The sequence below is a fragment of the Pteropus medius genome, unplaced genomic scaffold (genome assembly GCF_902729225.1).
Source record: "Pteropus medius unplaced genomic scaffold, Ma_sr-lr_union100, whole genome shotgun sequence".
Classification (NCBI taxonomy): Eukaryota; Metazoa; Chordata; class Mammalia; order Chiroptera; family Pteropodidae; genus Pteropus; species Pteropus medius.
In genome coordinates, this window is record NW_024344240.1 from 7,910,269 (window position 1) to 7,936,230 (window position 25,962).

At 36.1% G+C, this 25,962-nt stretch overlaps 1 protein-coding gene across 1 annotated transcript; it reads left to right on the plus strand.

Moving 5' to 3' along the window:
* Nucleotides 1-1,951: 1,951 nt before the first annotated feature.
* LYPLA1 (lysophospholipase 1) lies at nt 1,952-24,584 on the plus strand. The gene is made up of 9 exons (XM_039868935.1): nt 1,952-2,122; nt 2,977-3,008; nt 13,459-13,524; nt 14,627-14,674; nt 16,222-16,292; nt 18,767-18,840; nt 19,801-19,902; nt 20,871-21,047; nt 23,961-24,584. The coding sequence occupies exons 1-9, from the start codon at nt 2,054-2,056 to the stop codon at nt 24,012-24,014; spliced, it is 693 nt and encodes a 230-aa protein (XP_039724869.1). The 5' UTR covers nt 1,952-2,053; the 3' UTR covers nt 24,015-24,584.
* The last annotated feature ends 1,378 nt before the right edge of the window (nt 24,585-25,962 follow it).

The window sequence follows — 25,962 nt, forward strand, 5'->3', positions numbered from 1 at the left end:
TGCACACGGAGTAGCATTTGGATTGGGAAAGAGGGGAGGATGATTGAAATACAACCAATTAACTGTCCTACTCCCCACTAATGGAAGTTAATTGATAGAACCGATTGGTGGCTCCTGGAACTCTACATATTACATAATAGAAAAATTCACATACTAGCAATTTGGAACATGTTTATAGTAACAGTTAAAGATACTATTATTTTCCATATTAATTTCACAACTGTCAACTGAAGGTCATTGTTGTTAATTCAACACCAACAGGAATCCCCAATTTGGGGTGTGGTGAGGGGAGGGAGACTATTCAGTGCAAATGGCTTGTGAAACAGCACAGTTGTGGAACAGCTGTGACGTAGGTTGGCTGTGGAGCAAAACCACTTTGAGACAGCTCAGTAATGACACAGCTCAGTTATGATACATCACAGCTGTAGAACAGCACAGCTCTGAGATGGACCTGGTGTCAGGCCCCAGTGTTACAGCTCTGATATTTGGTGCTCTGGTGTAATGGTGAGACAGCTTCACTCTGGTGTTGCAGCTCAGCCAATAATGTAGCTCCATCTGTGGTAACCCAGCCCTTGATGGAAGCTGAATGTACCCTCCACCCAAAGGTAAAGCTGGCTTATATAGGAAAGAGTTCCTGTACCTACTCCTGATTAGCTGTTCCAAATTCTCAGTTTGATTGGTCCAATTAAGTGGGGCAGTCTCAGTCTTATTGGTTGAATACGCTTCCAGGAACTCATTTATATTGGTTGGCTCAGCCACTATAAAGCAACACAATGTTTGCAGGCAGTTCAGAGCCGGGGGCAGGCAGCTTAGTGCAGGCTACTTCCTGAAGCCTGGCTTAGGTGAGAGGCCCATTTAGCAATGGCAGCGAGGCTCTTTATAAATTTGAGCCCAGTTAGCCACCAGGAGCCCTTCTTAACAGGTACATTCATTTTCAGCATCAACTCAACCAAATACTTAAAAGCCTGATTTAAATGTACATTTGTATGTGAAATGGGAGTCTCATTACTATTTTCAATAAAGTAGCATCAATTCAACATTTTTGAGAGCCCACAGAATTCTCAGCACTCAAATCCAGGGAAAGTGATTAAAAAAAATTATAAAAGACCCCCCAAAATTTCAGCATTCTGGTTATCATATGCCTTAGAGTTTTTTTTTTTTTTTAAGTCATGTTCACCAGCTCCCTTCTCTATCTTACCGTACTCTGTAAGGATTGTATATATCCTTTAAGTGTCTCCAGTGATTGTAAACATCTTAAGGTCTGAGCATTTTGACTTTAAGTGTTTATATTTCTTGCGCCCTCCCAGATCCTACCATGTATTGGATATGCATTGAGCCACTCCTGTAGAAAAGGGATGGCTAGTCTGGAGCTTAAATCTGCACTGACAATATCCACTAAATAAGAAGTTGTGGATTCTCGGTGACAAATGAATGTTTCTCTTTCCAGCTTAAGTTTAAAATGGAAGAGCAGTCGACCCCCAAACTACACACTGGTGTAGCCTCAAGTGGAAATACAGCAAAACCTCTACTGCCCTCTCGCAGTCCAGTCCTTCCTTATTTTTAGAAATGGATATACCCTGGCTTTAGGAAACAAAGAGGTATCTGCGGTTGGGTACGACAGGTTTTCGGGCTCGTTCGTTTTCCTACAGTGCCCCAACACTGGAAGACAAGGATCCAGAGATCATGCTCCTGGCCCGGGTATGAGCGCTCCTTCCTAAGGAGGGCACGCGGAGCGGGAAAAAGCGCCGTCAAGCCACCCGCACCGAGCATGCGCCGGCCCTGGAGAAAAGAAGGTCAGCTCCGGCCAGGGTTTCGTTACAGCCAATCTCGACATTGTGACGTGCAGAGGGGAGCGCGGCGCGGGAGGGGTAAAACGAGAGGACCTTAGGGCGCGGGCGCGCGGCGCCGGCGGAGGACGGCGGGGGGTGGGCGCGCACGCGCCTGAGTGCGCGCCCGCTGGGGCGGGCCGGGACTCGCGGCTCGCAAGCCCTTGAGCCGGGGCTGGGCGCCAGTTCTTTCCGTTTCCGACGTGCGCTGTCTGTGCAGCCGGTGTATGTGCGGCAATAACATGTCTGCTCCGCTTCCCGCCATCGTGCCCGCCGCCCGGAAGGCCACCGCAGCGGTGAGTGGCAGCGGCCGGGGCTCCGAGGGGCCCGCTCGGCCCGCCGTCGGCTACTTTCCCTCGCGCAGGGTCGGCATCCTGGCAGGTTGGCGGCCGGTTAATTGGGGACGCTCGGTCCTGCCTGGCGTGATTTGGAGTGGGGGTGGCCCTCGCGGCCCCGGCCCCAGCTGTGTGTGAGAATGCTGAGTTGCGGAGGTGGCCCGAGGATCAGTCTCCACCACCTCCATCCCATTTCCAAGCTCGCGTCCTCTGCATTGCGGAGCGAGTGCTGCCCGCGTAACTCCGGGACCTCCGGCGGTCCGGCTTGGAGGGGCCGGCGTTAGTGGAAAGGTGCCCTAACTCAGGGTCGCTTTACAGCATGTTTCTGATTTGTTTGTACATGTGGGAAGTCTTAAGTACGCAAGAAAATGACCATTTTCTTACCTCACACTCTTGTCCTTATAGTTTGTAGATTGAGAGTCTTATAATATCAGAAGTGATGTTTTTAGGAAATTGTATAAGGATCTCAAACTTATTTTTACCCCCAGAAGGTCCTTCTTGTGATGGAAAAGTTCTACAGTATATGTAAGACTTTCATGGTTTGACTTAAGACAAGTTTTCCTTAGAATGTGATTGTTAGCACTTAAGAATATCTAAGTGGGACCTTTTTAAATGCTGAAACTCCACCTTAATCATCTTACGAACTACAAGGAGAGAAGTTAAGTACTTTTGCCATTTGAGAGAAATCTATAGAGACTAGTTAACTTGCTGAAGGTAGTCTTTCTGGTATCCAGCTTAACTAAAGCTCCAGTGTATAACAATTCTGTGTGGGCTTATGTAGGCATTGCTTATTAATTTTTCCTCTTCTCCTCTAGGTGATTTTCCTTCATGGACTGGGAGATACAGGGTAGGTACAACTATTAGTAACAGTAATGAAATGGGTCATGCAACTCTACTTATGCAATCAAAGCTTTAGTATTTAATAACTCTAGGATTGTATAAAAAAGATTGCTAGTTGTATTTCATACAGTCCAGTAGTAAGATGCAATCTTTTCTTTTTTGAAAACTCCCAGAATTTTCCCCTCATCATCTTGAATTTGTCATTTTTCAACTCCTGTTCCTGGAACATATTATAATTGCAGACTTCTCCATGAGTTGCTGTGGGTATTGGATAGCAGAGTACAGTGGAATGTTAGTAGAAACTGTGCAATTGAGAGGTTTCCGGAGGAGTTAAAATTTCAGGGCGGGTTTAGAAATGGTTGATTTTGATAAGAGAAACAATAGCGGTTTGTAGTATACAGCATTCTCAATGAGAGCTTAGATGTTCCTTTAAAATCAGTTGATGGGCAAGGGAGGCAACTCAAAAGATTTATTTGGAGGCTTATCAAACAAGTTTTGTTGTGCTAACTTTAGATATATGGTTTATCTTTCACTCAGGCTTCTACATTGAGAGGTTTTTTTTTAATTTAAATCGGTGATTTATCTGTAACTTAGAATTGTTGTTACAAAATTTTAGAATTGGAGGAAAACTGAAGATAAATTTTGATAAAGTATCCAAAAACTGTTAAATCTTTATAAGGAGGTATTGGGTTCGAATAATTATTTTTATTTTAATTTTTAAAGGTGATTCCTAACATGCCTATTAAGTAGAAATCTATGATGCATACTTTGTATGTAGTTACAGAAAAGATTGTAGGACTCTTTTTCTGGCAATCAGTAGTCCTATTAAAATAATAGGTTTATTTTACTGTTTTACTAAACAATAGCTTTTATTATGATTATGAAAATGTTACATTTGTATTGTAAAAAAATTCAAAATGCAAATATGCTTGAGAAGAGAATGAAAATCAGTTGAAGTACAACAACCCAGATATACATGTTCATTTTTGATAGCATTTAAAAAAATTTTATTTTGAAATGTTTTTAAATTTATGGAAGAGTTGGCAAGAATGATACAAATTCCTCAATACCTTTTACCTAGATTTACTAATCTCTATTGAATGTTACCCTGTTTGCTGAACCCTTTGAGAGTAAATTGCAGATGTGATTATTTCCAAACACTTTAGCATGTATCTCCTAAGAGCAGGGAGAGCCTCTTACGTAACCACAGAACATTATCAAATTTGGGAAATTTAGCACTTATTTAATATTAGCATCTAATATGCTCCATATTCAGGTTTTGACGGTTGTCCCAGTAATGGCCTATATAGCAGCAGTCTCCAACGTTTTTGGCACCAGTGATCGATGCTCCTGTGAGAATCGTAATGCTTGATGATCTGAGGTGGAGCTGAGGTGGTGATGCTAGCTACCTCTGTGGAGCGGCCGCAAATACAGATGAAGCCTCACTTGCTGGCTGCCACTCACCTCCTTCTGTGCAGCCTGGTTCCTAACAGGCCTCGGAGCAGTATCAGTCCACGGGCCCGGGGATGGGGACCCCTGCTCTACTCCAGTCTTCCCCCGAATCCAGTTCCATTCCATTGCATTTACCTCTTCAGTCTCTCAGTCAGTTCTTCAGCTCTTTGTCTTTTATGATACCTTTCAAAGCAATCCCTCAGCTTAGGTTTGACATTTCCTCCTGATTGGATTTAGTTTGTGCTTTTTTGGTTCAACTGCCAAATAGGTGGTATGTCCCATAATAAATAACTGCAAACTAGATGGCTTAAAACAACTGAAATTTATTCTCATAGTTCCAGAGGCTAGAAGTCCAAAATCAAGGCATCAGAAAAGCTACATACACTCCCTCCGAAGGTTCTAAGGGAGAATCCTTTGCCTCTTAGTTTGCGATGACATCTGTTGTTCCTTGGCTCTTAGCAGCATATTTCCAATCTCTGTCTCTCTCTCTCTTTACATGACCTTTTCTGCTGTTTGTGTTCTCTTTATTCAGCCCACCCTAATCCAGTACAATCTCATTTTAATCCTTAACAAATTAGATTTGCAAAGAGCCTGTTTTCAAATAAGGTTACATTCTGAGGTTACAGGTGGACATGAATTTCGGGGGGTTACTATTCAACCAACTACACCAAGGTTATTCTCACTGCTTTTTGTGGTCTTGTGGTTTCTCACTTTTGCTTCTTTCTATATTTGCAGTCTTCTCTGCTAACACTTTTTTTTTACAGTCTTTTTTCCTTATAGTGTCTTTGGCTTTGGTATCAGGGTAATGCTGGCTTCATAGAATGAGTTAGAAAGTGTTCCCTCCTCTCAGTTTTTGGAAAAGTTAGAGAAGTATTCTTTAGATGTTTGGTAGAATTCACCAGTGAAGCCATCAGGTCCCTTTTCTTTTTGGGGAGATTTCGATTACTGTTTCAACTTCCTTACTAGTTATAGGTCTATTCAGATTTTGTATTTCTTCCTTACTTAGTCTCAGTAGGTTTTGTATTTAAAAGAGTTTGTCCATTTCATCTAGGTTATCCAATCTATTGTATACAGTTGTTCATAGTACTCTTATTTTATAATTCTTGTTATTTCTGCAGAACCAGTAAAAATGTCCCCACTTTTATTAGTGATTATTTTAGAAATTTGAGTCTTCTCTTTTTTCTTAGTCTGTCTCGTTAAAAGTTTGTCAGTTTTGTTGTCATTGATTTTCTCTGTTGTTTTTCTGTTCTCTACTTCTTGTGTCTCTGCCCTAATCTCTGTTATTTCCTTCCTTTTGCTAGCTTTGGTTTTAGGTTTTTCTTCTTTTTTTACTTCATTAAGTTGTAATTTTTAAGTTATTGATTTGAGATCTTTCTTGTTTTATAACATAAACATTTATAGCTATGAATTTCCCCCTTAGCACAACTTTCACTCTGTCCCATATGTTTTGGTATGTTGTGCTTTCATTTTCATTCATCTCTAAATATTTTCTAATTTCCCTTGTGATTTCTTCTTTTACCCTTTGGTGGTTTAAAAGTGTGTTTTTAGGGGTAAATATCCAAAATATAAAGAATTCATACAACTCAGTAGCAAAAATAATAATAATAATTCAATTAAAAAATGGGCAGAGGAACCGAATAGACATTTTTCCAAAGACATACAAATGGACAACAGGTGCATAAAAAGGTGTTCAACATCACTAATCATGAGGGAAATGCAAGTCAAAATCATGATGAGGTGTCACCTCATACCTGTCAGAATGGCTATTATAAAAAAAGATTAAAGTGTTGGTGAGGATGTGGCAAAAAGGGAACCCTTGTGCACTCTTGGTGGGAATGTGCGTTGGTGCAGCCACTATGGAAAACAGTTATGGAGGTTCTTCAAAAAATTAAAAATAGAAGTACCATATGATTCAGCTGTGCCAATTCTGGGTGTATATCCAAAGGAAATGAAATCAGTATCTGAAAGAGATATCTACAACCCCCCTCCCACCTCCCGGGTTTATTGCAGTGTTATTTAACAATAACCAAGACATGAAAAACACCTAAATGTCTTATCAATTTGGTGTTTATAAAGAAAATGTGATTCATGCATGTGCGTGCACCCATACACAATGGAATATTCAGCCATAAATAGAAGGAAATCCTGCCATTTGCAGTAACATGGATGGACCTTGAAGGCATCATGCTAAATGAAATGAGTCAGAGAAACACAAATATATGATCTCATATGTGGCATCTAAGAAGAAAGAAAAAAAACAAACAGATACAGAAAACAGATAAGTGGTTGCCAGGGGTGAGGGGTGGGGAGTGGGGGAATGGGGAGGCAAGGGAGTGGGTGAAATGGGAGAAGGTGGTCAAAAGGTACAAACTTCCAGTTAGAAGATAAATAAGTCCTGGGTTATAATGTACAGCATGTTGACTACAGTTAATAATACTGTGTTGTATATATATGAAAGTTGTTAAGTGAATTGTAAAAGTTCTCATTAAAAAGCGTTGTAACTCTGGTAATGGATGTTAACTTATTGAGGTAATTTTGCAATATATACATATATAAAATCATTAAGTTGTACACCTAAAACTAATACAATATTATGTCAGTTATATCTTAATAAGAAAAAGAAACACAGTGAGATACCACTTTACTCCTACTAGGATGTCTGCAATCAAAAATTATAAAAAGTGTTGACAAACATATGGAGAAATTGGAACCTGCACACACTTTAATAAAACTGTTAAATAGAAAACAAAACACAAAAATAAAAGTGTTTTTAGTTTACACAATTTTGTGAATTTTCAGTTTTACTTTTGTATTGGTTTCTAACTTTATCCTGTATGGTCTGAGACGATACTTTGTATGATATCTATCTTTTAATATCTGTTGAGACTTAATTTGTGGTCTAACTTAGGGTCTGTCCTGGAAAATGTCCTGTGTGGACTTGAGAAGAATTTGTATGCTGCTATTGTTGGGTAGAGTGCTCTGCATATGTTTGTTATACCTAGTTGGTTTATTGTGTTGTTAAAGTCCTCCATTTCCTACTCTCTGGTGCTTCTACCTATTAATTGAGAGCGGGGTATTAAAGTCTGACGATTTTTGTAGAGCTGTCTGCTTCTCCTTTTAGTTGTTTGAGGTTTTGCTTCATGTATTTTGATGGTCTGTCATTATGCGCATAAATGTTTATAATTGATAGGTCTTACTGTGTTTAACCTTTTATTAATATATAATGTCCTCCTTTATCTCTTTTTGATTTAAAGTCTATTTCATCTGATGTTAGTATTACCACCCTTGCTCTCTTTTGGTTACTGTTTCATTCATTCACTTTCAACTTCTTTGTGTCTTTTGATCTCAAATGAGTCTCTTGTTCACAGCATATAGTTAAATCATGCCAACTAAAATGTCTAGTGAAAGAAGAATATTTGGTAAATTAGAATTTCAGCCATTTACATGCGAAAAGGTATATTCTAAAACTGTAGATACAGCATATTGTCATAAAAATAGAAGTGAATATCCAGTGAAATGTTGACTTTTTTTTGTGATTGTGCCATTACACTTCTTTTCATTTTCTTTTTTACCTGCTCCCCCTAAATGTAATAAGGAATAAAACCCACCATTATGTGTGGGAGATGGGGAAAACATGGCCTGTATCTTTCAGTTCCTCCTTTATAGATCCTTTCTTGATCCCCATAGCTGAAAGTAACCTTATCCTCTTCTTCCATAATCTGACATTTTTTTGTGATTGTTTTTTGTAGTGCTTAAATTTTCATTTGTATGATTTTATGTCTTGTTTCTCCTACTAGATTGTAGGTCACTAAGGACATAGTCTATATTTTAATCCTTGTATCTTTCATGCATATAGGATAGTTATGATTATGTTTTAAAATTCCACTCTTAGTTTTGTTTTGGTTTAAGGCATTTTTGTTTTTGTTTTGTTTTGAGGCATTTTCTTGGGCTGTTACATTGGCCTAGTAGGCCTTTTGCCCAAAGACTTTGTGTATATTGGGGGAAACCAGTATTTCATGTTAAAATATAAACAAAAGTAGCAGCATATTTTAGGAAAAAGCACAAAGTAGAGATGAGTAATTCATATTAATGTGAGATTACAGTTTGGGGGCACAAATGGTAGAATCATGAATAGTTGAGGGTTAATGTGACATATTGCTGCACTGTCTATATATTTGGGTTGCATAATTGAGAAGGAACTCTTCAACAACCTCACTTACCCCAGACAGGGCCAAGAACTAGTGAGTAAACCAGAAGGCATTTGAACTACAGAGTCTATATCCTGAAGCTGGTATACCTTACCACAGTGGATTCTAGCTTTTTCATTCTCACTCAAACGTATGTATATGTATATATGAGAACTACAAAAGGCCATAAATATTCAAAAAGTTAGTTGTATAGAACCCTTTGATGGGGAGAAAATAGCCAAAACTGATTCTAAAATTAACATGCAAAATGAAAAATTTTTATTGTTTCTTTAGTCACCATTAACTTGCTTTTACTTCTTAATAAACTTTATAAAATGGCCTTTATAAAATAGAAGGGTATAAGGCAGACATCTACATTAGCCAGCTATGTTAAGTCAAGCTTTTACTATATATAGTAATGCTTTTAGGAACATAATTAAACCTATTCCATTTTGGACTCTAATAGGTATTTGTGTTTTATAATTGTTATTTTTAGTGACTACACATTCACAAAGCTGTAATTAGCTGAACAAATACCATGATGTTTAGGGCTTATTTAATTAATCCTGGAGGTTATTAGCGCAAATCCTGAAATAGAAAACACAGTGATGGTACACAATTAAAAAAAACTGAAACAGCATACATAAAATCAGTATTGGCAGTGACCATGGTAAAAACATTTTATAACATGCCTATGCTGTTGTCTTTTGCAGGGATAGCAGATAGGTTTTATTTTTTAAATGTTGCTTAGATTACCTTGTTGAAAAGATCTCTAAGTGTGGCATATAGTGTGGTAGTAAATGTATGATCTGGGCCCAGGACTTGGGAGTGGCGGCCCATATGCCGAGTATTTATTATTGATGCGTAATAGAGCTTATATACATTAAAATGCAAGTATACTATTTGCAAAGCTAATGATCTACATGTTTTTGAATATTCCAATTTCTGAAAACATTGGACAGAAAACTTAGAGGTCATTAACACTAAAAAATAAATATATTGAATAATATCACAGTCAAGTCAACAGCCTATAATTGAAGTGTAAAACAGAAAAGCAGTGAAAACCAGTTAAAGTGGTTGTTTGATATAGGTCTGAGATACATACTTGATTCACTTAATGCGGCACATGCTTTTACACTTCTTTTAGCAAATGGCAGAAGGTGATTACATCTGTAAAATCTAATCCCGTCTTAAAATATTTCCCGAATCCTTTCAGACATAGAGCAGTTAACTTACTTCCCTCAACTCTATCTTTGTACCCTTTACCCCCAAATCAGTAGAATCTGTGTCATCAATGAGTGGCATATAGCTTAGAGGCCACATTCATTGGCCTACATTTAATTTCATAAATCCCTTCATCTTAAATGATAAACAGGCCCAGAGAAGGCCACAGTCAGCCACTCCAATGACTTCTAGCAGAACACTTCACTAGTGGTTGAGTGTGGCAAGCAGAAAAGAGTTAATCAGTTGGTTTGCAACTGTTAATGTAGTTCTTAACTCAGATTGGTTTAGTCTAGCAACATTTTTGAGGTGGATGTGCTATTTTAACCATTAATTTGAAAATTGTAATGGGGTATAATATAGTAGTCAAATCTTAAATGTTCAGCTGGATGTTTTTACACACCATGTAACCGTCAATCTGGTGACGATACGGAACACTTCTAGAAGTAGCCCTTCCCTTTCCAGTCAGCACTCTCCCATCCCTACAGGTACTGTAATTCTGACTATTACTATATGGTAGTTTCGTCTTTTCATGTCCATCATATAAATGGAATCATATGGAATGTCTTCTGAGTCCAGCTTCTTTTGCTATGTTTGTGAGGTTTATCCACTTGAATGTAATTTTTTTGTATTACCATACTTTTGTGTAACTCTGTGTGCTTTTGGTACAAAGAATTCTCACATTGATGTCACTGAGCTTTTCCAGTTGTTAACCTTTTTAACTCCTTGAAATCAACCTCAAGCATGATCTCCCATCACCTCTAAGTACTCCAGTGTGTATTTCCCATTCACAAGGACACTTCTCCATCACTAGCGTAAAACATTCAAATTAGGAAATTGGCATTGATCCAACACTATCATCTAGTCTGCAGATCCCATTCACATTTTGCCAACTCTCCCAACTATGTTTCCTTCCTGATCCAAGATCCTTTTCAGGAATGTGTGTTACTTGTTAGCTGTCTTGTCTTCAGTGTGAACGTGTATCAGTCTTCTACATCCTTTATATTTTTGGAGTACAGCCTTATCTTCGGTACATTCTGTAGAATCACTTTGGGTCTTATGGTTTCATATGACTGAGAGCAGGTCATATATCTTTTTTTTTTTTTTTTTTTGGAACAGTTCAATTGAGATATAATTTATATATCACACAACTCACCCATTTGAATTTTGCAATTCAGTGATCTTTAGTACATTCACAAAGCCGTGCAATCATTTTTATCACTCAAAAAAAGAAAAAAAAAAACAACTCTATATACTTTAGCACTCCTAAACCTCCCGTGTTCCAGCCCTAGGTAACAACTAATCTATTTTCTATCTCTAGATTTAGCTATTTTGGACATTTCATATCAATAGAATCATATAATATGTGGTCCTCTATAACTGACTTCTTTTACGTAACAATGTTTTTAAGGTTTATCCATGTTATAGCATTTATGAATACTTCATTCCTTTTTATTGTTGATCATACGCCTAAGAGTAGAATTTCTGAGTCATATGACTAGCACTTTATGTCAATTCTGATTTTTCTCCATTCTCATTAAAACTTGCTATTGTCTGTCTTTTTTATTCTAAACATCCCAGTGGATGTGAAGTGATATATATATATATATATATATTTTTTTTCACAGTAGAAAAGAAAAGTTTTATTAGAAGGCAAAGTACACTTCTAGATGTGGAAGCAGGCCTGAGCAAGAGAAGCGTGGCTCAAAAGGCTCTGTTTGTGGTTTTTATATGCATTTATGTAATGACTAATAAGTTATGTTGAGCATTTTTCCTGTCCTCGTTGGTCATTTGTGTGTATTTGGAGATATGTCTCTTCAAATCCTTTACCCACTTACAAGTTAGGTGGTCTTTTTGTGTGAGTGGATTGTAAGAGTTCTTTACATATTATGGATACTAGGCCCTTATTAGATTTGATTTGCAAATATTTCTCCCATTCTGTAGGTTGTCTTTTCACTTTTGTCAGAGTGTTCTTTGAAGCACAGCAGTTTTTCATTTTAATTTGTACTTGTGCTTTTGGTGCCATATCTAAGAAACTATTGGCTAGTCCAAGTTCAAAAGATTTTTGTATATTATAGGAGTTTTATAGTTTTATCTCTTGCATTTAGGTCTCTGGCACATTTTGAGTTAATATTTGTATTTGTTATGTGATAGGATGTTCCTTGTGGATATCTACCTGCCTCAGCTACTTTAGTTGAAAAAACTATTCTTTCCCCATTGGTTTGTTTTGACATCCTTTTCAGAAACAAGTTGACCATAAATGAAGGGTTTATTTCTGTATTCTCAAATCTATTGCATTGATTTGTATGTCTTGATTTTAGTATCACATTGTCTTTTTTATTGTTGCTTTGTAGTAACTTTTGAAATTGGGAATTGTGAATCCTTCAACCTTATTCTTTTCCAAGATTGTTTTGGCTATTTTGGGTCTCGTGAATGTCCAAACGAATTTCAGAATTGGCTTGTCAATTTCTTCAAAGCTAGCTGTGATTCTGATAGAGATTTTGCATTGATTCCATAGATCAGTTTGGGGAGTAATACTGCCATCTTAAGAATATTGTCTTCCAGTACATGAACAAGATGTGTCCATTTATACAGATCTTTAATTTCTTTAAACATGTTTTGTAGTTTCACAGTAAAGTCTCACACATATATTTATACAGGACACACACATAAACTCACATATAAACCCATATATATACACATGTGTGCACACATACAACTTCTAGAATAATTTAGCTTGGGTCATAGTTACTGTTAAATAAGTGTTAATGTTGTTATGTTTTCTATATGTCCTTAACACTTTTGGGGAAGGTGGATTAAAATAGAGAAATAATTAACAGAAAAGCATTTAACATTTACTTTCAGACTATTTTACACAAAAGAGACTTAAGCTACTTAATCTTTTAATAGAGATCACATGTAAAAAGTTCAGATATAATGAATGTCAAGTTTAAACTAGCAGAAAACCATATGTGTATATGTTTAGCATGATTTTATTTTAGTAAAAATCTATATTAAGTGATATGCATGGAAAAAATAGAAGGAAATGCATCAAAAGATTAAATGTTTATTTCTGGCTAGGAGAATTATGATAGTTTACATTTTTAGTTTTTCTCATACTCTATTTTGAACATACATACATACACAAACACAAAAAATGTGAGTTATTTTTAATAGCATAGTAAGCATGTATAGATATAACTGATTTACTACACTCTGAGGCTTTTTTCTTCATATAAAATGTGAATTATCTGCTTTGTCTACTTTGTTAGGCTCTTTGTTACGAGGTTATAAAGAGACAAAAAATATATATATTTTTGTAAATTATAAAGCCCTGTGGAAATAATGAAAGAAAATACACTACTCTTTAGAAATTACGAGAAATCATCTTTATCCATTGGTAAAGCTTAAATAATAGTCTTTGGGTTGTTTCTAAGTTGGTGCTGGTGTTTTAATAGCATTGATGGTCCAACTTTTAAGATATTTTAAGGAGTTAACATTTATCCTGACAAACTTCTTAAAGTACTGTTTCTGTTACTAATTTATTGGGAATTAAAACAGTATCTAATGGCATTGTTCAAATAATTTCTCTTCTAGGCACGGATGGGCAGAAGCCTTTGCAGGTATCAGAAGTTCACACATCAAATATATCTGCCCACATGCGTAAGTATTTTTAATCTTTAGGCTTGTGATTCAGAATTGGGAGAGGAACAATTGTGATTTTTGTTGAGAAATTTAAAATAATGCTCTCTTGGAGGTTAGTGAGTTCACAGCCAGGAAAATTAAATATACAAACATCTGTTAAGTTCTAAGGATATCCATGAGGTATCTATGAAGGGGATTTACCTGTCAGGTTTGTGAGAACTCTTTACTGTACTGAAAACACTCTTACACTTTATTGATTAGAGGCAATGTGATGAACTGTGGAAAGAACACAGACTTTGGTGTCTGATAGATTTGCTTTAGAATTCTGAAAGTGTGGATATCGAAAAGAAACCAGTAGTGTATGAGCAAACTCAGAAAAACAGTAAATTGGGCAGTTTTTAAATCAAAAGGTTGCTGAGAAGCAGTAGTCATGGAGAAGACAAATGGTAGTAGGTATGTGCTAGTAAGTTAGTAAATCCTTAGAATGGTAGGAGCAGTAGAGGTGATAAATATGAAAGGGAATGGAAAGTGGAAAAGTATCTGAGATTAGGTAAGAAAACAGTCTTGAAATAGAGGCTTTATTATGTTGGAATTTCTGCTCTATCGTTATTGGCCCAAAATTGAATTTGGTTTAAGGCTATTTCCCAACCTAGGAGAGTTTATGTTTTCAAGGAAATTTTGAGAAGATTTTTAACCTCTAAGGTAGACTTGTTTCATGAGTCAGGAAGATAGTGGTGAGATGTAGTTATAGTGTATTTATTTTTCTTTTATATCTAGATTTATTTTTCTTTCCTTTTATGTGGCACTGTGAGTTTCAGGTTGTCTAGCACATTTTTCATTGCAGACTTGAATTGGGTGTAATGGACACAAGGAAAATGTTTTTTATTTGCAAAACTTAGTTCTTTCCAGCTGCTGGCCTGTCTTCAGAACACGCTTGGAGGGGAGGGTATAGGAGAACAGAATTGTATAAGTGTGGATGCAGTGAAACAGCTCACATGTTAAAATTGTAGCATACAGTTTTATGTAAGCCTCAAATAATCATGTATTAACTGATCAAATTTATCAGGTTTTATGTTTTGTTATATAATTCTTATTTTGCTGTTTTTTTTTCCCCATGTAGACCAGTTATGCCAGTAACATTAAATATGAACATGGCTATGCCTTCTTGGTAAGTAAGAATTTACCTATTTAGTAAGAACTTTATACTTAATTTTTAAAGCAGAAGTGCTTTTGCATATAGCAATTGTTAATTAGCTATTTTTAAGTCGCAAGGTTATATAATTCACTTTAAATTTAACCTTTAATTATTTAAGTTTTTATATTTTAAATTCAGGGGTAAACAAGGAGCTGCACCAACATTTAGAGAAACTAGAGAGAACGGGTGGAGAGAAATACTACAGAAAATATCTCCTACTGCTTTAACCTTTACTGATTTCAGTAACCAAACATTTGAATGACCTCATGTGGCAATCAATCAGATTTAGCCAGGACCTCCTCACCCTTCTAACTTCTTCCCTTTCTGGAGAGTTGGTGAATTTTTAAGGAAACCATTTCCTTTTGAACCTTCTCAAGATATTTGCACATTCCCTATATGCTTTATAGTCAGGAAGTAGAGTCATTTCTTCATTCCTCTGAGCCACTTCCAGGCTGACTTTTTTTCTGCTGCTCTCTGAGGCTCCTGCCATCATGTCTTTGCAAAAACGATGACTTTGACACCTGATTAATATTTTCCTTTCCACTCTATTTCCTGCCACCATTGTGTCTTTTGGGTGACTATGGGATCCAGTGTAAATGGTCCATTCACAACCTTGGTTGGCTTGTTACTTCCTTGGCTCTCTCTTCCCTAGTGACATTTTCTTCTCTCGACATCAACAGTCATTTCTTGAGTCTTGTCATCTGGAACTGTCCTATCTCTGAAGTGACTTAATTCAAACCTGATATTAAGGATAATTATTCATCTTTTTGAGTTTGCTTTCCTGTTTCCACACTATTTGTTCTTAGACCTATTCCAGCCTACTGTCATCCTCTCTGCTTCTTCCCACCCATCTCTAACCCAGCCCTGCACTTTATCTACTATAGAGTCCTTGGCAAGTGTTACAAGTTCCTGCCTTCTGTGGCCTTTGGTTCTTTCACCTTCCTTCTCTGGCAAAATTTCCATATAGAACCAGAATTTCTACCTAATATGGCTAAAGAACATAACGAAAGCATATAACCTGATAGAGAAGTAGAAAGGGCCAAAGGACAGCTTCCCTTGGTCTCTGGTTTGAGGTATCTATAATATATGATGAAAAAGTTTTGCAGAATTTGGATAGAGATCAGTAGCTCTATTCCATTGGATTGACTTATGATGCATTAGAAGGGGAAATGAATAACTGGAATTTATTGCAAACTTAGGGATGTCAGCTAAGATTCCTGCTTGGGTGCAAGATTGAACTAGATAATTTTTAGATATTCTTACCCTAGAATTATGTGGCACTGTGACTTTTTAACATTAGAATCTATATCTAGTTGGGATGGAAGGAACTTAAGGAATGTCACATTCACACGTTTAAGTTCATTGTTTGGCCTCTGTAAACATTTTAATTTGAGTTTTTTATTCTAGGGAATACATTTGGTCGGCTCTTTTTATCCCAAATACCATTAGTTTAGTAAAACATACCAAGAGTAAATATTCTTAGAATCAAATTATTCTTTTAATTTTGTCTTATTTTCCAGGTTTGATATTATTGGGCTTTCACCAGAGTCACGGGAGGATGAACCTGGAATTAAACAGGCAGCAGAAAATGGTAAGTACGGAATAGTTTTTTAAAAAGACAGAAGCATTCTTAAATATTGATGTTGATGAAATATTACACAGTCATCTGAACTCAAGAGGTGGTGCTGTTTCCTTCTCTCATCGCTCTAACTCATTTGCCATGATGGCTACGTGGACTCACTGAAAGGTGCTCAGTGAAGGTGAGGTGGATGGGGAGAGATGGCCTTTTTCAAATTTCAGTTCTGTCAGATACATAATTTTGCTTTGATTTACATATGGAGAAAATAGCAGAATGTTTAATAATTGTGGCCAGTTATCTTCATTAAGGAGATTTGAAATAAGGATGAAAATAATGATATAATAATGTAATGATACATAAGAAAATTATATTAATGGTTAGTTTTAGTGTGGTAATAATAGAGGCCACTGATTGAACACTTAGCTATTAAATGAACTAGGTAATTTTTATAAATCATCTCATTTAACATGCCTGTGAAATAAGTATTAACTCTACAGAATCTCCAAAGTCTGTTTTCTGGTTACTGTTTCATGCTCCCATATGAACATGATAATTCTGTTTATTTTTTGGATGAAAGCATAAAGAACACAGACTTATTAGGAGAAATTTGGGTTAGAAAATGCACAGAAGCATTTTTTTTTCTATTACATACATGCACTGGAATGTTTACAGAGACAACATGATAACTGGGATTGACTTTAGAATACTCTGGGTGGTGACATGGCAGGCCGATGAAATTAGCCTGGCTATGAATTGACAATTGCAGAAGTGAGATAATGTGTACCCAGGGAGTCGTAGCACACTCTATTTTTATATTTGTTTGAAAATTTCCAAAATAGCTTAAAAACCCCAAACCAGTAGGATCCTTTTTAAAAAATCTTTTTATTAAAAGAACTCTTAAGAACTTTAAAACAGGGAAGAAGATGCATTTAAAACATACTGGATATTTAGGAATGTCAAACCAAGAACACTGACTTTTAGGATCATCAAAAAGTAGATCAAAGCTAGTTAGAATCCTAGAGCTAGGATTTTGTCAAAAAAAAATAATAGTGACAAAAATACGTTTTTGATTTGGGAATGAGTTGTTAGACCACGTGGAAGGTGGGAGCTAGGCCTTGCGGAGAAGATAGGTGGGCCTGGTGAGTTCTAGAGTGGGAACTTATATCCTAATGATAGAGGTGGCCTATGACATACTTGCCATTTCTTTCCTCTCCCAGGTGATGTATTATTAGAGAAAATTAGGGCCAGACTCAGAGCTGGGAAAAAAAGAAGTCCCTGTTTGAGGGCTGAGAGACTATGTTGCTGAAGAAAGAAGAGTGCTCAGGTCAGGTCCAGGGAACACATTTGCTCCACAACTGACTGCCGTCACTGCAGTTAGTTAACTTTATCTCAGCTGGTGGTATAACCATGGGGAGTAAAGCTTTGCGACACTCAGTGAAAATGGTCCCAACAGCTCCCTGGCTGGCTAGCAGCTAACATTCACCAGGCCCCAACGGCAGCCCTCCCTCCTCAGAGCTGGGCTGTTCTGCCACTTCTGCATCTTCTTTCCAACTGAGACCGTGCAGTCTCCCCTAAATAAATCCCTCATACTTCTCAATATTTATTTCTTAAGCCTTCTTTACTGTTCTCTAGCGCATTTCTCCCATGCTTTGGTCAGGGCACCCCTATCTTTTCACACCATTGCTAACGAAGAACTAAACTTTATATAAAAACAAAATAATTTTTAATTTGGGCATTTGGTTTTTTTTTTTTTTTTGGTAGTATTCTAATAAAAGCATATTTTTGGTTTTTTATAAAAAGGAATATAAAGTTGGAAATATTTATCTTAAAAAATGAAATTCTTCCATATATGTCAAAAATGAAAGAAGATAAATTTGTAAAAGGTATAGTTATTCCAGAAACTCAGGACTGACGATAAATAAAAGGAAATTCTAGGAGTTATCAAGTGTTACATTTAATTATGCATGCCAAAGTATTTTGCAAAAGGAAAAGAGCTCATTTGATTTTTTTCCCCATACCATTTACTAGCTATAGGAAAATTTAATAGTGTTTTTTTTTTTTTTTAATAATGAACTGTTGACACAACTGTAAATCATAAACCATGTAAACTCTCTTAAGTACTTAAACTTTTAAAATCACAACTTTTAGGTACAAACGCCTATGGTTCATTGAAGAGAGGGAAATATAAAAAACATATGAGCAGAATTGACCATAGATAAAAGAATATCCATATACTGATGAAAGAACTGTTGTTTACAAATTATATAACAAACAATAGAACAGGTTAAGCAGCACCTGCAAAATCTGAGTTTTATATTGAAAATACATTCTAATTTTGTATTTTAAGAGAGTGTTTCAAATTTCTCACTTGTTTTGACCTTTAATATACTTTATGCTTCTCTGTCATTAATATTTTTTCTATGTAGATTGTATCAGTGGCCTTAACTTTGAAAGTACCGGTGATTTAACTTTCATGTTGTTTTTAGTAAAAGCCTTGATAGAGCAAGAGGTGAAGAATGGCATTCCTTCAAACAGAATTATTTTGGGAGGATTTTCTCAGGTAAGATTAAATTTGGGTGGTATGTCAGTACCATCAGTATACTTATCTAGAAGTTTGCGGTTTCAGTCCTTTTTCTGTGGAGGAGTCCCTTTTTTTTTTTTCTGGAAGATGTTACAGACGCTGATATACTACTTATCTTTCATGCTGAGTTAAGCTTGAATGGAATAATTGCTTTTCTAGTTTTCTCTCTTCAGCAATAGCCTTTACTTTAGAGACTGTCTTAAAAATCAATTTATTTAGTAAATTGATTGGAACTTAGAATGTTAACATAATGTACCCCTTTTAAACAAAAACTCTAAATACAGATATAAGTACCCTGTCTAAGAGGAGACCACTGATAGGAATAGTGAGGTGGAAGACAAGAGAGTTTCTTCTCTCTTTTTGTCACAGATTCCCACTGGTTGAGCCTTGCAGATTCCCCTACAATCCCTGTAAGGCCAGATCAGAGTAGGGGCTCCCACAAAGCGACCCATGTGCTGGGGAACACTGTTTTCCCCACCTGGGCTCTCTTTTCCCCTTAGAGGAACTAGAGGCTCAGGGGAGACCTGTCGTGCGGCCTGGGGGAGGGGCAGTGCAGTCAATGAGTGCTACTTCTCTTACCCTTCTGATGCAACCTGTCTTGGTCTCTAAGATGAGATATGATTTTATGTCTAAGACTCTTCAGAGGAAAAGATGATAATTAATTCAGAATATTTCTAAGGCATTTGTAAGTACAGCAGTTAACTTAATTACGTCTGGACTGACTGGGTAGTTGCTACATTCTCACAATGTAGAGAACATATGTCTTTAGTGTAGAGAATCATGTGCTTTAGGACACTGGAGTGTATATTGTTTGCCTGATTTGATTTGATATTGGCCACCCAGTTTGGTTTTTTATGGACATTATTAATAACAAGAAATCTTTTAAGTTGCTCTTAGCAGAGGACGTGTGCCATTGACTTTCCCTCCTTGTCTTTCCAGGGAGGAGCTTTATCTTTATACACTGCTCTTACCACACAGCAGAAACTGGCAGGTGTCACTGCCCTCAGTTGCTGGCTTCCACTGCGGGACTCATTTCCACAGGTAGCCTGATTAATTAAGCAACATTAAATTACTGAGATAAGAGACAGCTGATAATATTGGGGAGAGGGTCAGTTGTTTTTAATAAACTTTATTTTTTTTAGAGCAGTTTTAGGTTCACAGCAAAATTGAGTGGAATGGAAGAAAGTTCCCGTGTGTCCTGCCTCCACACATGTATAGCCTGTCCTACTGCTGCAGCGCAGTGGAGTGTGGTTACAATCGATGAGCCTACACTGACACATCATTATCACCCAAAGCCCATAGTGTACATCAGGCATCCTTTTGTAAAAAGAATTTTCTTAGATTTTTATGAGGTATTACTAGGCTTTATGGGTATACTACACTGTCTTCATTGTGGATTGCATAGAAATCTTAGATTTGAAGTGTTTGATAACATTGTAAGATACATATAAAAATTGGAACTTTTTAAACAAATATTTTTGAACGTTTAGTATGATCACTGCTTAATAGCAGAATTTTGCTATAAAACATAATTTCTAAGTATTCAACAGTGTAAAGCGATATATAGTGTACATAGGAGATGTAGACATTATTTTCAAATTCACCTTTAAATCTAGGGTTTTTTCTTGTCACTATATAGTATTGTTATCTTGCACATAGTTAGTGCTGTTTATTAACCAGCTTATGTAAATCAGTCAAATAAGAGCTGAGAAGAACATGGTTCAGCTAAAATATACCTTTCGTATAGGACAATGTGAATATACAAAGAATAATTAAGATACAATCTGTTTTAAGGAACCAGTTCATTGGGAAAACGTGACAGGGCAATCATATGTCCTATAAAAGTCTAAAGAGATGTGGAGAGTTTAGAGATGAAGTAATTTTATTTCTGTAGCCACATATAACCTATAATGTAAGTAATAACATGTATGTACGTGTCTGCATTTTAAAATGCGGGGCATAATGCTCTATACATTCGAATAAGTAATAATAGTTTTGGTTTTTTGCAGGGTCCTATCAATGGTGTTAATAGAGATATTTCCATTCTTCAGTGCCATGGAGATTGCGACCCTTTAGTTCCCCTAATGTTTGGTTCTCTTACTGTCGAAAAGCTAAAAACATTGGTAAATCCAGCCAATGTAACCTTCAAAACCTATGAAGGCATGATGCACAGTTCATGTCAACAGGTATTTATTTTTAAATGTTTGGAAGCAGTGGCTATAGAGACATAATTTGCAACTTTTTCCATGTGATATTATTAAGGTGAATAACACTTGACTGCTTGAGGGTTTAAAGGGATTAATGAATTCTCACTGAATCATAAGTTAGCAGGACTTAGATCAAAGTTTATTCAATTTAATTCAACAAACGTTCACGGATTTCCTGTTACATGCAAGCATTGTACATAATTCAAAGATTAAAAGAGATTCTCTTTTATTAAAATTTAAGAAATTAAAATTAAAAATGTATTAGGGAATAAAGCTATATATCCAGGTAACTGATATAGAAAGCAGAATGTGATGTGTGTTAATATTAGAAGTTTTAAAAAAGTTATTTGAAAAACTGAGGAGCGTGAGATTAATTTTATCTTAGGAGGCATGGAGATCGTGATGAAACAGCTAGATTTTGAACACTGGGTAGGGTTTGGATAGCAAGTGTGCAGAGGAAGGACTATTGGATTAGACTGTAGACTTAGGAAAAGCAAGGTATCATAGAACCAAGGCATAGAGAGGAGAGACTCAATTATAAAGAGCTTTTATGTTGTGCAGAAGATGGACTTGTTCTCTAAGCAGCAGAAAGCTATTGACTTTTTTTTTTTTTTTTAATAAAAGCAAGATGTAATCCACCTTCTGGAAACAAGAAGGAGATTCCAGTAGGATTTAGTGACTAATTCTATGGAATATAGGAAAGAAGGAAGTATCAAAGAGGCCTTAGATTTCTAGCTCAGATGACTAACAGGATGCCATTTATAAAGTAGGTACAAGGAACAGTTTTAGGGTAACAGAAAGGAAATAGTACTGAGGCTAGTGAACATACTGAGATTGATGTGCCCCATGATCAGGATGGGAAGTACTTGGTTGAAGCTCAAGCTTATAATAGAGACTTAGCATAATTACCAATATCAATGATCAGTGAAGAATTACCATGGGAGGATATCATGAGAAAAAAAGCCAAGGGATACAACTTTGGGGGAGTTAAAAGGAGTTAGGGATGGAATGAGAGTACAGGAGGAGAGAATTTCTGAGTTGTAGGGAACAGTATCCATTATTCAAAGAATGATTAAGGGGAAATAGGTCAGGAGGAAACTATCCAATAGTAAGCCGTCTGTGACCTCAAATATTTGGGGAGATACAGCTAAACTGCAGTGGATTATGTGAAGCAAACGGGGAAATGAGGAAGTAAAAGTAGAGAGTAGGAAGGTTCTTTTTAATCAGATAAGGAAAGAGATTCCTGGGGGTGGGGAGGAGGGAGAGAGAAAATGTGATAAAAAAAAAAGATGGTCCTCGATAGGGGAAAGCCTTAGGGGGATTGTATAATTAAGTACTGAAATGGGTAGTGGTTGCCTTGAAAGAGGAGAAAAACACTTTTGAATCAAGATAGAAGAGCATGGGTGAATGTAAACGAGGGTTGCTGAGAGAAGAGAGTATTTGAGAGCTCACATTAGATCCTCTTAATCTAAAATATATAAGTAGGAAATGTCACTTAATAAGAATTAAGGAAACCTGGATAGATTTGGAGGCTTGAAAAGGCCTAGGATAAAATTTGATGGCTAAGCATTGAGGCAGTCCAAGTTAACATTGTTTTGCAGCTGCTCAGCTTAGCTAATTATTTTGACAGGAAAGCAGGTAGTAATATAATTTATCCAGAAAGACAAGGAGGCCTGAGATGCTAGGGTGTTATTGAGAATATAGCTGAAATTGTCCTGAAGTACTGAATCCAGAAAGGGAAGTAGTCTGGCACTCTGAGCATCCAAGAGGGACTGAGGGTCTAGAGCAGTGGTTTTCAGAGTAGGCTTTGCATCACAAGGACCCCGGAGTTTAATAAACACACAAGACACTCAAATTCCAAACTCAGTGATTCTGATTCAGTGCACTGGGGAATTGGTGGTGAACTCAGGCATCTTTGTTTGTATGGAGTTGTTTTTAAAATAAAAGTTCCTCGAAGAAACAAAAACTTACGGCCCGGGAGTAAATTTTGCATCAGATAAATGCTAATAAAAGTAAAATAAAATAAAATAAAATAAAAGCTCCTCCATAGATGACTCTTTGTGAGATCACATTGGAGGACACTGGACTGAATGAATGATTATGAGTGGAAAGTGACAAGAGATAGAACGGTAGGAGGTGGTGTCACAGGAAACTTGTGGGACTTTAGAGTGTTATAAAATAAAGCACTTTTGTGTTGTGGATTTCTTTTTTAGTGACTAAATTATAAGGCTGAAAGTTCTCTGTGTTGCTAATTTGTGGGTCTGTGAGGCTAAGCCTTGAAATGCTACATACGATAGGAGGAAATGTGTTTGGGGGAAGTGGGAAAACTGAGCCAGATGCAGGAGTCCTCTAGGAAAGTTTTTCTATAACAGATATTTGGTATATTCATTTTCAGATCTCTCTAGGCCTATCTTAGGTACATGCTCTCTTTCTAATGGTTGGTTATATGTAAATTCTTATGAAAGACACAAAATATTTTATGCTATGGATTTAGTATTTCATTCTCCTGAGAGAATGTCAAAAGCTTTTCCGTGGATATGTAGTGGACAGTAATTGTATACTTCCTGAAACTTCTCGGTATAGGTTTTGTTACTTGTAAACCCCTTCATTTCCTCGTATTCCCATGTTTTATTTGTTCAAGTGTAGCAAAATGCAGACCTTTTTCATGGGAGTAGATTAATAAATGGGAGCTATCATTGAATGTACAATAATAATAATCATAGGTAATGTTCCCAAATATCTATTGGAGCCTCATTTCTCTAAGACTTATTTCACTGTAGTTAAAATGTGGTTTCAACTTACCTATGCACATGATGGATTTAGTTAGTGGCATTTTAGTGGGGATTTAATTTCTGATTTGCATAACCGTTTATTAAATTTTATTCCAAACAGGAAATGATGGATATCAAGCAATTCATTGATAAACTCCTACCTCCAGTTGATTGATATCACTAAGGGGCCTTGTGTAGAAGTACACACCAGCATCACTGTAGTATAAACTTTTTCTCGTGTCCGATCTTGGAACTTGTAATGTTTGCAGTGTTAAAATGTTTGCAAATACACCACCAGAGACACAGACTGAATACTGTCTCCTTGTGGGAAATTTATGGTCTTTTAAGTTTCTATTCATGTATTTGTATAATATGATCCAGAATATACTAGTATTAAAATAGGTGAAGCAGCCACCGCCACTTTCTTTTTCCCAAATGTAATTCAGCAAAATAAAAAAATTACAACCAGATGTTTTATTACTTCATTTGAAAATTATTGGTATGCCTAATGAAAATGTGTTCAGATATAAATGAGCAGTTAAGATAAACAATTTATGAATGCTGTGACTTAGTCTATGGACTTATTCCAAAATTACTCGGTCACCATGCAGTATCTGTATTTTTATATGTGTATTCATATATGCTTAATGATTATAATATATAAGAATAAGGTGTTATGACATTATTCCTAATAATAGGGATAATTCTCCTACATGTCAATAAAGAGTAAGATTGCTCTCTTCAATTAATGGCCCTTTTACTTTGGGGATCGGCGTTTTCTTCCCGTTATAACTTTTTAATATAATTCTTTTTTCCTCTCTAGAAAAGAAATATGTTTTTTCTTCCTTTTTATCCTTCATACCAGACCAAATATTGCCTCCTTGCCATAGACATATGCTGTCAACACATACTGTAATTTGACATTCTGAATCACAGACATAGTATTTAAAATGTATTAAACTTAAATAAAAAAACCAAACATCACTTCAAACTTCCTACACTAATTTCTTAAACTATACCTTAGTCCAGAGTTAGACCTATATAGTTACTAGAATCTTCAGTCTAGGTAAGGAATAATTCTGTGGTTGTGTTTTTTTCTGTAATTAACTAAAAGAATAATTAGGTCATATTCTAGTATGTTCTGGAATATTTAAGACTGATCTTAAACAATAATTTCTAAGATTTGCTCTATGATTATTATCCTTGTTTTGTACCATTATATTTGAAATCAACTACTGTAGGAAATGAACAATCCATTAGAAAAATTTGCTTTACTTTTATCTGTCAGTGGACATTGGAAATATTCACTTTAGTCATGATTTTTTAAAAATTAGTTTTTGTGCAAATATAAAAGTAGCAATCACTTGATTTTAAATAGTCAAATTTTTTAGATTATTGGTAAAAACTATTTGAAAACAAATTTATGGGCTATAAAGGTCAGAACTCAATACATATAGCATAGTTACCACCTATGTAGCAAAAATGTATAGTTGTTATTTCTGAACTGTTGATTTTTCTGCTGTATTCCAACTGACTACAAAATGTTAGGAATGCATCATTATAAATGGGTGCTAATTGATAATGGAAACAATTTAGTAATGGACCTACATAGAATATTAATAATGAAGCCATACATTTATGTCTGGATTTAAAATTTTTAAACAATCTTTAACAAGTCATTTTGCTTTACTTTGATGATATATAAACTGTTGTTTCAGTTATACAAATCAATAAGATCTAATTTATGGCAAGAGATATTCCGTTTAAATGCTGTGCTGTAATGTGGGAAAATGTAAATCTTTTTCACGGTTTCTAAATGTGAAATAAAATTTAATTCTGAATTTGCCATGACTGTTCTTTTGAATGTTTAACATTTGGGTTTGCCTTGGGGTGGCTGTTTATAATGAAAAGGAGGAAAATGACACTGTAATCTCAAGAATATACATTCAAAGAAAGAAATTTGATTATGGTATGGTGGCCTGGAATGGAACCAGGCATGTGAAAAGCTTCTCGTTACTCAATTTTAACCCATTTCCTGCCTAGAAAAAAAAGTGCAGCTCGCTGCCAGTGTTAATTTTACATAAACACGCTTTGAGGCTGAATTTGAATAGTTTTCAATATGA